At 44.9% G+C, this 14334-nt stretch overlaps 1 protein-coding gene across 2 annotated transcripts in view; it reads right to left on the bottom strand.

The window, feature by feature from the left end:
* The window catches only part of INPP5D (inositol polyphosphate-5-phosphatase D), a 52101-nt gene extending 41858 nt beyond the window's left edge, over positions 1 to 10243 (bottom strand). The window contains exons 1-2 of one of the 2 annotated variants that reach the window (XM_021544365.3): positions 9942 to 10243; positions 4976 to 5039 (exon numbers count right to left, since the gene is read on the bottom strand). In XM_021544365.3, the coding sequence (XP_021400040.2) occupies positions 4976 to 5039; positions 9942 to 10075 (198 nt within the window). In that variant the 5' untranslated portion in view covers positions 10076 to 10243. The remainder of the gene's footprint in view (positions 1 to 4975; positions 5040 to 9941) is intronic. The other variant, XM_021544364.3, reaches the window with a different exon arrangement.
* Between the last annotated feature and the right edge of the window lie 4091 nt (positions 10244 to 14334).

Here is a 14334-nt window from a genome sequence, read left to right as displayed (position 1 = left end):
ACCCCGTTCCAATCCCTCTTCACTGATCAGCCAAGACCAGTGTCTTGCTCCTTCTCAGCACCTCTTTCAAGCATCCTCACTCATAAGGCAAGTTATATTCTTGGCAGTGACCCTTTGAAGGCGAAGTATATAAAGGCAATAGAGGGTAAAGTATTAGGCAAGGGTAGTGCCACAGGTTTTCAACAGCAGCTCTTGACCTCAGCACCTTCTCACACGGAACAAGAGTCAGTTGTACTGGGAACATCCTCACCTGACTGCAGCCTGCCAAGGTTGGCAGTTTAAGGGGGTTATTTTTTAGGCAACAGAGACAGGACCTGCCAAGGACAGTTCAGCCCACCCAGATGAGAAGCTGATTTCTTTCCTGATGACAATAGATACAACTCGGCTTTGACTATGTAACAGCTTTGACTGTACATCCAAAATGAGGGGGGATGAATACTGATGTATCACACACATCCTCTGATCCTGGTAAGGGCAGCCAGGGGTCGATGTTTAAAATTATTTTCAGTAACCCAATCCTTGACTAGGCCAAGTTCCCCATTTGTTGAGGGGATGCTAAAGTCATAAGGAATGCAGAGTGGGCAGTGATGAGGGTCATATTGACATCTCAGCCAGTTGAATAAATGAGATGCTTTCAGTGAAGCACAGGAAAGTTATATCTTCTGTGAATCTGGATGGCAAGAACTGATCATAGATGTCTAGTTGAGAAAGGCAATTTTAGTGTCTTTAATTTGTCTTTGGTGTTTAGTTTGGTCCTGTGATGCCCAAGGACTCCTTTGCTGCTTCACCCCTCTTTGCACAAACATGATTACACTTAGCTAGTCTCCAAACATTCAATAACATTAATTATATCTCCCCATTGGAGCAAGGGAAAATCGTATTTGTTTTCACAGAGAAGAAAGTGAAGTACCCCAGCTGTGACTTGCCCACAGGCAGGCAGCAGCTGAGCTCACTCAGGGGCAATTATTTCCAGCCTCCTCCCCTGCTCCTGGATCTCTGTGTAACTGTGTTTTTTGCTCTCTTCCTGTTTCCTATTATTGCAGCAAGAGTTTGTAAACTAGCAGAGGTATCTTGACTATCTTGATGACTCAGACTAAAGATCTCTACTTGTTGCTACAGATCCTCTGTTTCAAGGGGCTTTCATTACCCCTAACCTCCTTCCTTAAATGTTTTCATCAGCAGGATGCAAGTTTGATTCATCCAAGCCATGCTTTCATATATTCTGAAGTCTCAAGTAATGAAAGGAGAAAATTAATCAGAAAAGAAAGGCAAAAATTCTATTTGTGTTTAAAGAAAGCTGCCTGTTACAGTGACCTCTACAGCTCACTATGCTTTGGGAGGACACCAGATGAATTCCAGATAAAGCAGGCAAGAGAGATTCCCGACCATGCTAACTGCTGTAGAGGTGCTGCAGATGTAGAATCCTAATGGCAGATCACAAACTATACCACAAAACACTGGAAGGACATATGCCAATATTTTTAAATTCAGTCTGAATTCAAAAGCGCACTTTTGCATGCAAAAATGTGTACTTCCATTTCTGCCACCTGTCCTTGAACAGTTAATTTAACCATGCAAAAAAAAATGACACTATCATTCCATTAGGGTGGGACCAGGCTTGAGAAAAATCAAATGTACTCTCCCAGACTTAACAAAAAAAGTGATTCAACTTGTACTTTAAGGGTTTAAAAAATCCACAGAGTGGCAGAGGGAGAGCTGTCATATCACATGCACTGTGTATGTAGCTGTGGTATGACAGATCTTCTAAACCTGCTGTCATCAAGAAAAATTCCTGACAGACAACAGTCCAGATCTGGGCAGGAAGACAGCCCTTTTTTTAGGAAGAAGCACTGTGCAGGTAAAAAAAAAAGGTCACGTTGATAATCAGGGCTCATATTTGTAATCAATGCAGGCTAATCTCAAGATTGAGTATTGAATCTTTCCTAAATAATTTTTATAAACCTAGAAATGAGAAGCATCTACTGATTGCTGTATTGATTTAACACCTGATCTAGTTCCACAGGATTAGTAGACCCTTTCCTTTATTAATGGGATTTTTTTTCATGTCCATGTTCCATCCTATTCATCAGCTTTTAGATCCTTGCAAAGAAGTAATTTTTCAAAAATCTGATCTTTTAAGACACATGAAGTAGTTTTTGGTTTATCCAAAAATCAATAGACCAAAAAAAAAAAAAAAAAGCCTGGCTCAGCTGGAACACTGTACCATCAACAGCAGCCAAGAACACAGGACTGTTTTCCCTCTGAGCCCTAATTATAACTCTCATTGCATCTTTCTCTTGCCGGAAGAAGGCAGCCCCCTTCATTTGCCTCTACCTCAGAACTGGCATAAGGCAGCAGAAAGCAGGAGGTGTCGTGTCTTCAAAACATGAGTTAACAACACACTTTATTTAGCCTACTCCTGATATTCAACCTACAGCTCCTGGCAACCCAGCTTACAAAGGTACTCCACCACAGTCCCTCTGCAATCTGTGACATAAGAACAAGAGCAATCCCTTGCAACCACAACATGGGATCCAAGAAAATCTCACAAATTTCTTGTTCATAAACATTGATCCAGCAGGAGAGCTGCCCATTGCTACAGCACAGAGAAATAAAGATTTCTTATCTGCAGTGCTCTAAGCACTGTACAACTCTGCAGACAAGAGTTGTACTGAAAACAGGCCCTTTGTCACAACAGAAACAATCATGGATCCAGTACAAATTGGGAAGTCCAACTCACATATTCCTGGGCTGTAATGCACAGAACTCCCTGCACAGACCTTCCCTAGCAGATGCTGTGAGCAGCCTGTGCACCCCAGCACTCTCCAGAGAGTAGCTGCACACAGGTACATTGCTCTCTGCTCAGGTTTCAAACTCTCCTGTCACTCATGGCATCAGTGTCCTGCTAGAACAGGCTGCAGGCCAGGCTGCATGTCCAGTGTTTCTCACATGATCTGCCATCAGGGCAGCTGAGGGACAAAGAGGGGGCACAGCTTGCCCAGGGCACAGAGGGACAAAGTATGGGGCTGTGTTGCTGCCTTTGCAGATACCCTCTGGCCTGCTTTTCTTTCTCTCCCACAGGGAAAACACAACATAGGATCATTTCTGTTTTCTAAAAGACAAAGCACCTGTCAAACTCATACCAAAAAGTTATTCAGCATTAGGGTTCCACAAGTTCCCTTCATCATACTGCTGCCAGTGCAAAGAGCAAGGACACCATTAGCAGTGCTAGGGTCCCATGCTAGCTGTAACACAGAAGTGGTGTGGGACATAGACAGCTGTGCCCATTGCCTGGGCCTCAGGTGTCCCCCAACACTCTCCCTGCCTGTGGGGCTCCATCTGTGAGCTCTCTGGCACAGTGAGACCCCGATCTCTGCAGCTGCTCTGGATACTCTCAAAGATAAACACCATATTACCTTCTGAGCTCTTACCACCACCACATCTCAACAGCACAATGCACCAAAACACATGCTTTAGGACTGAATGGCTGGGATGTATCACAAGATGGGGAAATATCAAGTATCACTACAAAGAGCCTACAGCACAGTGGGAATGGCAAATTACTGGTTCCAGATAGGGTGTGGTCCCAGGCTTGCACCTGGCTGAACCTGCACAAGTTCTTCTACACAGTGTCAGCCAGTGCTTCATGAAGAGGGTTGAGCTCTGGTGACCTGCCATAGTAACACTACAGACCCAGGTCATGTCCAGCATAGACTCCTGCTGCCAGTTCCTCCTCAGAAACAGAAGTGAGGCAGAGGAATCTCAATGGCTCTGGGGAATCCAGCTGTCAAGGGGACAGGGCCATAGTCCTCTGGAGCACAGGACCAAGAGCCTGGAGTATGCCTTGCAGGCAATACAGCTGTGTCTGTGCAGGGCTGCATCTGAGTGGAGCTCCTGAGAACAGCCTGAGATACCCAAAATTAGTTCTTGCAGGAGCCAAGCTGGATCTGTGCACCCAGGACACACAATCCACCATTCTTACCAAAAGCCCACAGCTGAAAGCAAGCTGCCAGCATGCAGCTGTTCTCACTAGGCCATGACTTTAGTTTCAGATATGCTTCCTCTAAATGGAGATCTCAAAGAAACACTGATAACCCCAAAGCACATGAAGAAATACACAACTAACATGGTGCATGAGAGACATATAAGCTGCTCATGAAGTTGGTAGAAATCTGGTTTATAGTGTGGGAAGCTAGCTGTCAACTGAAATGGGAAGGAATTATTGCAGAACCACTCCGAATAGCAAGGCAGACTGGGTAGCCTGGGCATTTCCATTCTCTTTAGCAGGAATGCCCATGCAGCACTGACTGTGCCAAGAGCATGGGTCGGCTGCAGCCCTCACTGTTGCCCAGTAAACCATGCTCAATTCTTAGGGCTGTAGGAGTCCATGCCCCCCCCCCCCACCCCAAGTTTCATGATTTATATTAAATAATAGGGGCTGAAAGGTGGCACCGGAAGGGGAAGTGGCACCGGAAGGGGAAATGGCTCATTTAGGCTCCTAAATCAAAATAGGAATAAACAGAACATCAGAAATTCCTGTCCTCAGGCTTGGTACTTTCTGGATCCTGAGACCAGAACTCAATTTACATTCTCTAGGAGTAGGCAACTGTGCTACAATTTTGGATTGAAAAGACCCATGATCTTTTGATAAGAATTGATAAGCATTGATAAGAAGTAGGCTTCAGAGGAAAAGTTATTCCACATGCTGAGCTTCTCAGTTACATAAAACATGGATGTGCCACTAGGAATTGAAGGCATGTGTGTTAAAGAGTGTGCCAATGGCCACAGCTATAGACTGGACCAAAAACTGAAATCTCCATGGTAGTGGAGTGGAGACCAGCACTGTGCTGGCCTGACATTAGTTTAATTCCTTATATCTTTTTCTTTTTTTTTCATGTTGATGTTAGAATTATTTTGAATACCAGCAATTCTTAAATACATTTTTGTGGGACCAAATAGTACAGAGATGGCTTACCTGGACAATTAGTTTATTTTCTTTATCAGGCAGAATTCGGTAGGTATAAACACAATTCCGGCATCTGGAACAGACCACAGGTGATAAGGTTAGACCATGACCAGAAGGGAATCTCACTATGACATCCCTCCTTGTGAGAAAAGACATTGGAAAATCCTGAGACATATAGATTGCTTCATGCACAAGGGTTTTAAACCATTTCTCTTTCTTACTTTCTTTTCCTGGAGCCTGTAGACTAACACAAACCTGAAGTGTTCCTGGTCACTGAAACAGGAACATCTGCTTACAGATGTCACTGCAGAAAGTGCTATCAGAATTATCTCAAAGGGAGTTATTCCACTCTTCTTCTGGCCGAAAAGAGAGAAAACACCAAGTGGCTCTAGCTGTCAGTAGAACAGGCATCACAAGAAGAAATGAAAAAGCAGAAATCTCAAAGGCAAAGGGCCAAAATCAGCAATAAATGAGTAAACTGAAGGGCTAGTGCATTGACTTGCTTTGGAAAAAGCAAATAATATATTTCAGCTAAATCACAGTACAACAGCTGATTTAGCCACGCACATTTTTATTCACAAATCCTAAACAAGAGTTTAAATGAAAATCCATCTCACCTGGTGTGGATGCACACTGTACATGCACATCTGTAGGGCACCCAAAACAAATACTTTGTCCCAGCTAAATTCAATTAGATACTTTTTTAAGGGAGGATGGAGGAGTCTTGTGTTCAGTGGAGGGTCACATCCATGCACGGGAGCCCAAGGGAAGCCTGAACAGCACTTTAAGCTTGACTTCCCTCAGCAGCTGCTGAGCTTTGTGCAGTCCACCCAAGAAGTATTGACAAGAAAATGTATTTTTGCCTTTCTAACAACAAAAGATTGATCAAATCTTTAAGTCATCTGCAAAACACTTAAAAGATACAATATCACTTTGAGCCACCAAAAGTTGCAGGTTCAAGCCCTTCCTTCTCAAAAGGAAGAACAGAATCCACACTCAGATCTTCCTTGGTTTGTAACAGAAACACTGCACTGTCTGTGGAATTGTCACAAAATGTGGGCTGAGGTCAGCCCTCCAGCTGGGGAGATCAGGTAAATCAATAAACATCCTAATTTTTCTTAGAGTTGTGATGTGAGTCTATTCCTCATACGCCTTTCAGAATCATTCCACACAGGAGAGAGGAGACTACCAGTATTTCAGGCAGCATTACACGAGGAGTCACAAAGAGACATTGGAAATAAAATAAATTTCTCATAGATCATAGCTGAGTTTTTCCAGGATGTCTGGAGGACTGGGTCACGTATCCACATGAACGTGTGTCTTTTGATAGCATTAATGCAAAGGACGCAGAAGAATTCAAGCTGTTTTTAGAGCTCATTCCACAGGCATCTATTTATTCATATCTGGTACAAAGCTGGAAGTCACATACATGATCCCCAACTGTAGGATAGCTACAGCACTGCTAATTCCATCAATACCAGGGCAATCAGTGCCAGGTGAGGATATGAGCCAAGGAAGCGTATGGGATTTGTTTTTATGTGTCAGTGCAGCTCTCTTATACCATTTACTCCTGCTGATATTCAAACAGAGCTAAGCAGAATTATTTATACAGCAGAGACAATTTGTGTGTGGGGAGATTATGAAATTGATAAATGAAGCAGCTCAATGGCTCTTGCTCACAAGTGGACCCTCATGTGACCTCCACAGAAAGTGACCCATCACACAGACTGCTCTCATAATGTTTGTAAAGAGGTTTAGGCTGAGGACCAGTAGCATCAGTATAAGAATAATGAAAGAAGGGTGGTTGGGTGAGACAGGAGAAGGGAGGAACACTCCTAGGATTAAAGGAGGAATCCTCCTTGCCAGTCCCCTAATTTAGTGCATGTGCATGGAGAAGACCAGGATTCTTACTCCATTTTTACCCTTAGGCTTCCTCTCCTCGGCATCCTGACTGTCAAGTTACATGGTCCCAGTTACCATCACATTCTAGGTCCTCCCTAAAAGCTGGGTTGAGTTCAGAATTGTTCAGCCATTGTTCAGGCTGTCCATGTGGACGGTAAATAAAACATCAGCCACAGCTTAAACAAGTCTCCAAGTACTTGTCATCTCTCTGTCCTTTCAACCAGCCAGAGGAGGTAACAGTGTGACAAGGCAGGCATTTTCTCCTTCCTCTCCTGCTATATGTTTTTCTGCACGGGTGATGATCTGCATATTGGGAGTGTCTGCAGCACTGATCAGGGCCACTGTGCTAGGCCTGGTGCCATGTGCAAAGTGCATCATGAGAGAGACACAGCATTGAAAAGGACATCTCACAGGTAGGGTCCTCTTAGAGGGGTCCCAAAGCTGCAGCTGGTCCTTGAGTGTCCCCTCTAGAAGTGTTGTTAGTTCTGCAGCCATTCACGGATGAACTGCCAACTGAAGATACCCTGAAGGAATGGTACCAGTTCAGGTGCAGGGAACACTAAGCAGGCTCTTGGATTTCAGGATTCAGGCATTCCCCTCCAGGTGAGTAAAAGAATACATTTCTTGTCAATAAACTAACAAATCAAATTATTTAGGCACAGATAAAGGAGGAGGAAAAGGGCTTTGCTTCTTGCCTTTTATGGGGCAGTGTGACCAGAGCAGGGGACAGCTGTGCAGGGGGAGGAGCATTCTCCAGTCTTTCACTCTCTAAATGTTGCTGCTCTAAGTTTCAGAAAAGGAGGCAAGGCACTCTTAAAAGGTTCTCCAAATACACCTCCCCTACTTGTCTATACTTATACAAATATATTTTTTTTTTCTAAAGCAGCTCTTTTCTGTTTTTTCTAAAGCCCTGTTTTTCTAAAGCAGCTCTTCAATGAAATCATTATTTCATTCTATGATATTATAATAACAAATGCTTTTGCTGGATCTTGATTGATCTGCCCAATAAATATTAGAGCTTTGTAGAATATGACATTTCTTTTTCAGAGCAAATTTCATGTTTTTTTGTTTTCCATATGCATACACAGTTGACACCTGCTCCTTTTCAACATAATTCTCTTTTGTGGAAATAATTTGCAGTCAGCCTTTCAATTCCCCACTCTCCCATTCTTTGTCTCCAGCCTCTCTATTTTTTCAACAGAAGTAACTGAAGAGCTCAAACTTCAAACACCTCCCAGTCAATAGCACAACTGAAACTGATACATCTCTGAGGAAGTTTTCAGCTTCAGCAAAGGTGCCCATTTTGTGGAGATGACATTCAGAGGGAAAGACTTATTCACCACCTCTCCACAAACTAACTGCAAGCCAGCATAAGCCGAAAGCTTGTCAGATCGTTTGACAGCAGTCTGTGGGATGTTTCCCAGAATGTAATTAATGCCAGCCCTTCGCACGTCTGATCCAGCTGCTCTTGGCTGGTAAGGCTGGGTGCTCCCTAATTCTTTAATCAAGCCGTTCATATTAGCTACCTCAGAATGAACTTAAGAATATAACCTTTGGCTCCCGGTTCAGAAAATCATGGTCATTATATTGTTTCTGTTTCCTGATCCCATGTCTCTCAAGTCACAAAAGGCTTTCAAAGCTGGCTGCATAAACATTTACAATGGAAAAAATTATGCAAATGCATGTTAGGAGGCCTTTTTGTAGCACCTTCCCTTTCTATAATCCCCACCATCGCTTGGTGAAAATATTTTGTGTACATACTGGTTACAAGTCAAATCAACAGGGTAATACTAAAATAACTCAATGGAAGCAACAGTCTGTTCTAGTAAATTGTTCCCTGACTGACCAGTTGGGCCCTCAGCCCCTGTTACAGGATTTTCTCTCCTCCTTCCTGCTAGTACTGGCTATTCATCTGCAGCTACCCTTCTTTCTCTGCTCCTTCCAGAAAGACAAAATTCTTCCCTGCGTTGTTTCAAGCACCTTAACAGGCAGGCACCAAGGCTCTCTGTGCCTTGTGAAGATGCCCACTCTCAAGCCACCACTCCCTGGCAGTCCAACACCTACGCCCATGGGGCAGTTACCCAGCCCCATTGCACTCGGCAGCCGACAGTGCTGTCACCACAATCTGACCTCAGAGACAAGCAGTTAGCCCAGAGTTATAAACAACAGCAGCACCACCTTCATCACCACAAAACATATACTTTCAGACAGAAAATGAGAAACCTGCTTGTAATGTAACATGGGATAAAGATTAAATGAGTTTCATTGATCTGCTGCAAAATGGCAGCAAAGAGGATCTAATAAGATCCCACATGGGCTCTCTTGATCACTCCTAAGCAAGAAACAACTGTCTGACCTCTCTGTAAGACAAAGTTAAATGTCTCAGATTTTACCTATTGACTTCAGTCTCCTCTCACCCCTGCTCTCCTGCCTCAGGGAAAAAAACCTGCCTCTTACAAACCCAGGGCAGGAAGCCTTGCTCTCTGGTTCCTGACCTAACCCAGAATGAGGGGATCAGGGCTGCCAGCACTTCTCTCCCTATTCCCCACATGAAACGTTTACTCCACGACCCACATTAATGACGCAGGTGGAATCACTGCTTTGCTGGCTATACTATGCACAGCTCCAGGAACTATTTCAAGCCTTTTGCTGAATGCAACACAGTACAAGCAGGGAGCTCAAACACACACTGAACCAGAGCAAAAAAAGTGCCTGGGAGGTCCCAGGCTCAGGACTGAGGTCACTAAAGACAAATATTTGACCCAAGTTCAAGAGGTTACTTTCTCTCAGAGCACCTCAGCAGTGCCTTTGCCCATTCTCTTCTTTTGAATCAGGGGCAAGAGCAGCATGAGCAGTACAGCAGTATATAAACTATGGGTTTATTCAGCCTGGCTCCTAACCTTTCCCTACCCCATTGGCCCAGTCTGGTGAAACCAGCAGTGCTCTGAGGAGGGCTGCACATTCCCAGTGAGCACAGCACCTGTTTGCCCCTGTGCTGGGCAGGAGACAGGAGTGACCCCTGCCCAGCAGGGACAGCAGCGTGGGCTGAGGGCGCGGTGAACGCTGTACTTACAGCACGCAGAGTGCATATGCTGAAGGAATTGACTCACTGGCCCGCACAAGGAAGCTACCGTCCTTGCCTACTTTGGAGAGCAGGTCTTCAGCTCTGGAGCGAGTGATGTTGCCGTGGTACCAGCACTGATCCATTGCTGGAGCTGGAAGAAACCTGAATGCCAGCACAGGAGCTGCCAGAGCTGCCTGTGTGTCTGTGTGTAACGATCAGCCAGCTTCGGCTCACCAGCTTCCTGTTTCAATAGCTCAGAGAGGGAAAGGAAACTCAGCCACGGACAACTTCCTCAACTCAAACAGCTCAGAGAGTGAGTGTGACATATCCCTGCAGCCCCCACTCTCCCTCTTCATGCTGCCGCTGAAGTGACTAGCAAGCCCACGTTCCCTGCCTTTCCCTCCTGTTTGAGTCCAAAAGTCCCAGCTGGTGATCTCTTCTGCTCCCTTACAGATTCAGTCCCCCAGGCTTTGGTGGCCTGCTGTCCAATTTATGATCTCTTGCCAGATCCTTTGAGTTTTCATCTTTTTCCTGTCTCTCTGTCCTACCCACTACAGATCTCCATGGGGAATAAATAAATCTCTGATCAGAAGCACACTGTGCATTAGGATACATAGCACTAACTGCCCCATTCCTGCCTTGATTAGTCCTAAGTGTGAGGAGGGAACTTCAAAGAACTGAAAAAAATAAAATAAGTAGTGCATGTCTCCATGCATAGAAGCAGACTGAAAGGCTGATTTGTGCTGGGGATTTTTGACCAAAGGTCCCTCTCAGCTACTGTGAGATGGATTCAAAGATCCTTCCTACTCTAAATCCCCAAAGGTGGGATAGAGCAAAGCTGTGTCTGCAACCTGCGTCAGAGAGGGCAGAACTGGAGCTTTCACTTCCCTTTTCTTTGTCTACATCTGTCCCTCGGCTACGCTGTGTGGTATGCTTAGTGCTGCATCTCCAAGACATACTTGCAGCAATGCCAGAACATTCCTACAGGGGCCATGCCTGCATGACCATTTTGGTTGTCTATCTTGTACCTCCAACCACTCTGCCCTGTGCACATCCTGAGCTATACCTGAAAGCAACAGCTGAGCTGAAACTCAAAGTCCAGAGGCAGAGGGAAGGTGAAAACCCTGTTACCCCTATGCAACCCTCGATTCCCAGACCCAGAAGAAGTACTGGAACCTCAGTACCTGGACCATGCATGAAATGTTGTGCTGTACACTGCATGGACAGCAAGACAGGAGACTGTCACTCCACAGGGGGAGGCTAGAATGTGTGTGTGGAGTCAAGAGGGTGTGGGGAGAAAGAGTAAACCAGCACAACCCAGCATCCATCCCTGTAAGCCTTCTTGTTGCTTTCAGCTATGCAGAGGCTTGGTCTCCAGTGTCCAGCTTAACCTCTGCAGTAAGATGAAACTGTGGGCGGCAGCACCCCAAAGCTGTGCGGCCAGAACAGGGCCCTGCTAGATGAGCAGAACTGCACCTTGCAGGGCTTCCTGTCCATGCTGAGCAAGCACTGCCTACACACAAAAATTAGCTCAGCTGAGCCTGGCCTTCAGCTCCGCCACCATCCACACAGGTCCTTAGCAGACAAACTCCTATGGATTTGGGTGCCTAAATGGAGTCAGACACAGAATGCCATGAAGTGGCTTTGCCAGTAGCTATAGGCTACAGAGTGGTTACAAACTCTGTTCTCCCAACCAAAATGAGAGTCTGCATATGGCAAAGGCACCAAGCAGCTGCCCTGACAACCCTGTCTGGCCACAGTGCACTGCCAACTTCACCTGCAGCAAATCCTTGGGATTTCTGCCACCTTCAGTATCTCGTCTGGAGCACAGCTGCAGCAAGAAGCAGAACAGCTCTGAATGTCAACCACCGCTTGACCTCACAGTGCTCTCCATGCAACAGACATATATCTGGATGCAGAGTGGACAGAGCTGCTCACAACATCAATTTTGATAGAATGAAACTATTTGGAGAGCTTCTGATCTTCTGCAAACTAACACCAGGTAACAGATAAAAGCCCTCATCAGACATCTGAGATTAATCAGCTGCATACTTAGCTTCTATCCACCCCACTACCAACATAGATTTTTAGCAATCTGCTGTTATTTCCTTCAAATCCTGCGTCCAGGCACACACTAGTCCTTGACTTGGAGACCAAAACAAGGGGAGGGGATCCAAGTACAAATGATGATTGTCACAATCATCACAGGCTGGTTTCTGTTAGTATCTCTTGGTCCTAAAAGAAAACACAGTACAGCTCCAGCAGCTCAAAAGGTGAATCCCAATCCCCTAATATAAACAGATCTGTGATCCCTAATGGCTTGTTAGTTTGGAATAATATCTTATCTCCAAGACACTGTAATAGACACTTTATCTGACCTGGTTTTGTTACAGATGTCCAGGTTGTACTATACCAGATGGGTGTCCACACACTAGCATCTCCACAACCATAAATAAATACTGTCTGTGGCATCATTCAAGATGTACAGTGGTCACCCAATTCCTCTTCCCCATTTATATTCAGCCTGTGCACTGCATCAGCATGGCAACTGCCAGGCTTGGCCAGATAGAAACTTAAGTAAGCATTTCCATGTAACAAAACTAAAGTATTCCATAGTACCTGATGAGGAGGTTAAGTCTATAGGGCAGCAGTTAGCTTTGCAGAAGCTTCCCTAATTAGGCATCAGTGACAGGCTGTTTGCCACAAAGGTTATTTAGACTCTGGCTGACATCTAAAGACCATACAAGTAATATCCAAAAAGTACTGGCTACTTGAGCCACTCTGCTACTCCAGCCCAGCATGTTACTGACCTGCTGATTGGAAAAAGCTTGACAACGTACCAGTGTATCTGTGAAGGTCACTATATCCCCTCACTCCCTTGGTATTTGCAGCATCCAGGTGCCCTGAAACAAATCTCCATAGTGAGGAAAGTCAGGGCCTCTTTTCCCAACATCTATGAAAGCTGTCAGTAGTAAAAGGCAAGGATAGGAGCACTGTGCAAGCAGAGGTTCACAGACCTGAGCAGTGACACTGCAAAGGATCCTATATGACTTAGTAGTGTTCACCAAAGGGGATGTGTTCTGAGAGACCTCTGAAAAGCAGGTCCTTTTCTTCATCTTGCAGTCATTGAACATGTGCACACACGCAGGACACAACACACAGGAAACAAGCACAAACTGGTTCATATGCAGAATTTTGTCCAGAGGCATGGGTAACACTTTCCTAGCTCCATCTGCCCTGATGTGTCTTGAATGGTAGCCATTTGTTTCTGGTCAGTCCTTTGTCTAGTCATTGTATAATGCCTTCTTTCAAAACACACTGTGTATTGTAGTAGAATAGTGTCTCTCTCATTAAAACTAGAGCTGTTTCATTCAGAAATCTGCTGAAAATCTGTCTACATTGGAAAACCTTCCATCTTGAGTGTTTTATGTTACTCTGGCCTTGGTCAGTTCTCCTTCCTCTGACACTGGTGGTTTTTTGCTGAAAGTGGGGCAATGTTATTTGTTTGACATAGTGCTTCATATGCCAATAATACTCTGTAATAAAAAGACATGGGGTTATCAACAATAAGAGTAGTTGCTATGTGTATCACATAGCTTGGCAGTTGTGTTAGAAAGACCAGCAAGCACTTCCCCTCCTGACTCTAAATTGGGAGCTCCCTCTGCAGACCTGTCCTGATCCTGCAGTTTCCATATAGGCAAAATGCCATTTTTGCCACTTGCTCTGTCCCCCAACCAATGGAAGGGTCCTGGTGTTCTCATTGACTCCTACTATCAGGGAGAGGAGCAGCCAGAGCACACAAGGCTGTGGTTTTCTTACACATGGGAAATGGCACCTTCTCAATGCAGTGTAAGCAAAAGGGCAAGTAAGCAAGAAAACACAGCAGGGGAAGCAAGGAAAAGGTTAAGTTAGGCAGAAGCCTCTGGGGTGCCTGGGAACTCAACAAGGCAGCCCCAAAACCACTGAAGAAGTTGGTATGGAATATCCCAGGAGCAAGGGATCACATGGCCTTGCTGAAATAAGAAAACAGAAAGCCCTGGAAATTACAGGTGCCTGCATTCCTACACTGGCTGCAAGAAGCAGTGCTCCTTACCAAAGCAAAAGCAGCTTCCTGAGGAAGATGACAGTAGACATAGAGTAGAAAGCCCAGTGCCCTCTCTAGAAGTTTTTCCAGAACTTACTAAATACCATTCAGCACAACCCTGCTGTCATTTGTTCCCTTGCAGTCCCTGCGCTGTCAGCACACGTGTCCCTGATGAAGTCTATCAGAGACCTTAAGATGAGAAGCCTTATACAAAGGTCACACTTGTTTTGGGCACATGATGTGTAAAAAAGCAGCCAAAGAGAAGAAAAAAAAAAAAAAAAAAAAAAAGGAGAACAGGCAATAGAAAACAAAACCAAA

Source organism: Lonchura striata, chromosome 9, assembly GCF_050655825.1.
Source record: "Lonchura striata isolate lonStrDom1 chromosome 9, ASM5065582v1, whole genome shotgun sequence".
Taxonomy (NCBI): domain Eukaryota; kingdom Metazoa; phylum Chordata; class Aves; order Passeriformes; family Estrildidae; genus Lonchura; species Lonchura striata.
The sequence above is the reverse complement of the archived record's forward strand: the minus strand, read 5'-3'. Positions and strand labels throughout refer to the sequence as shown.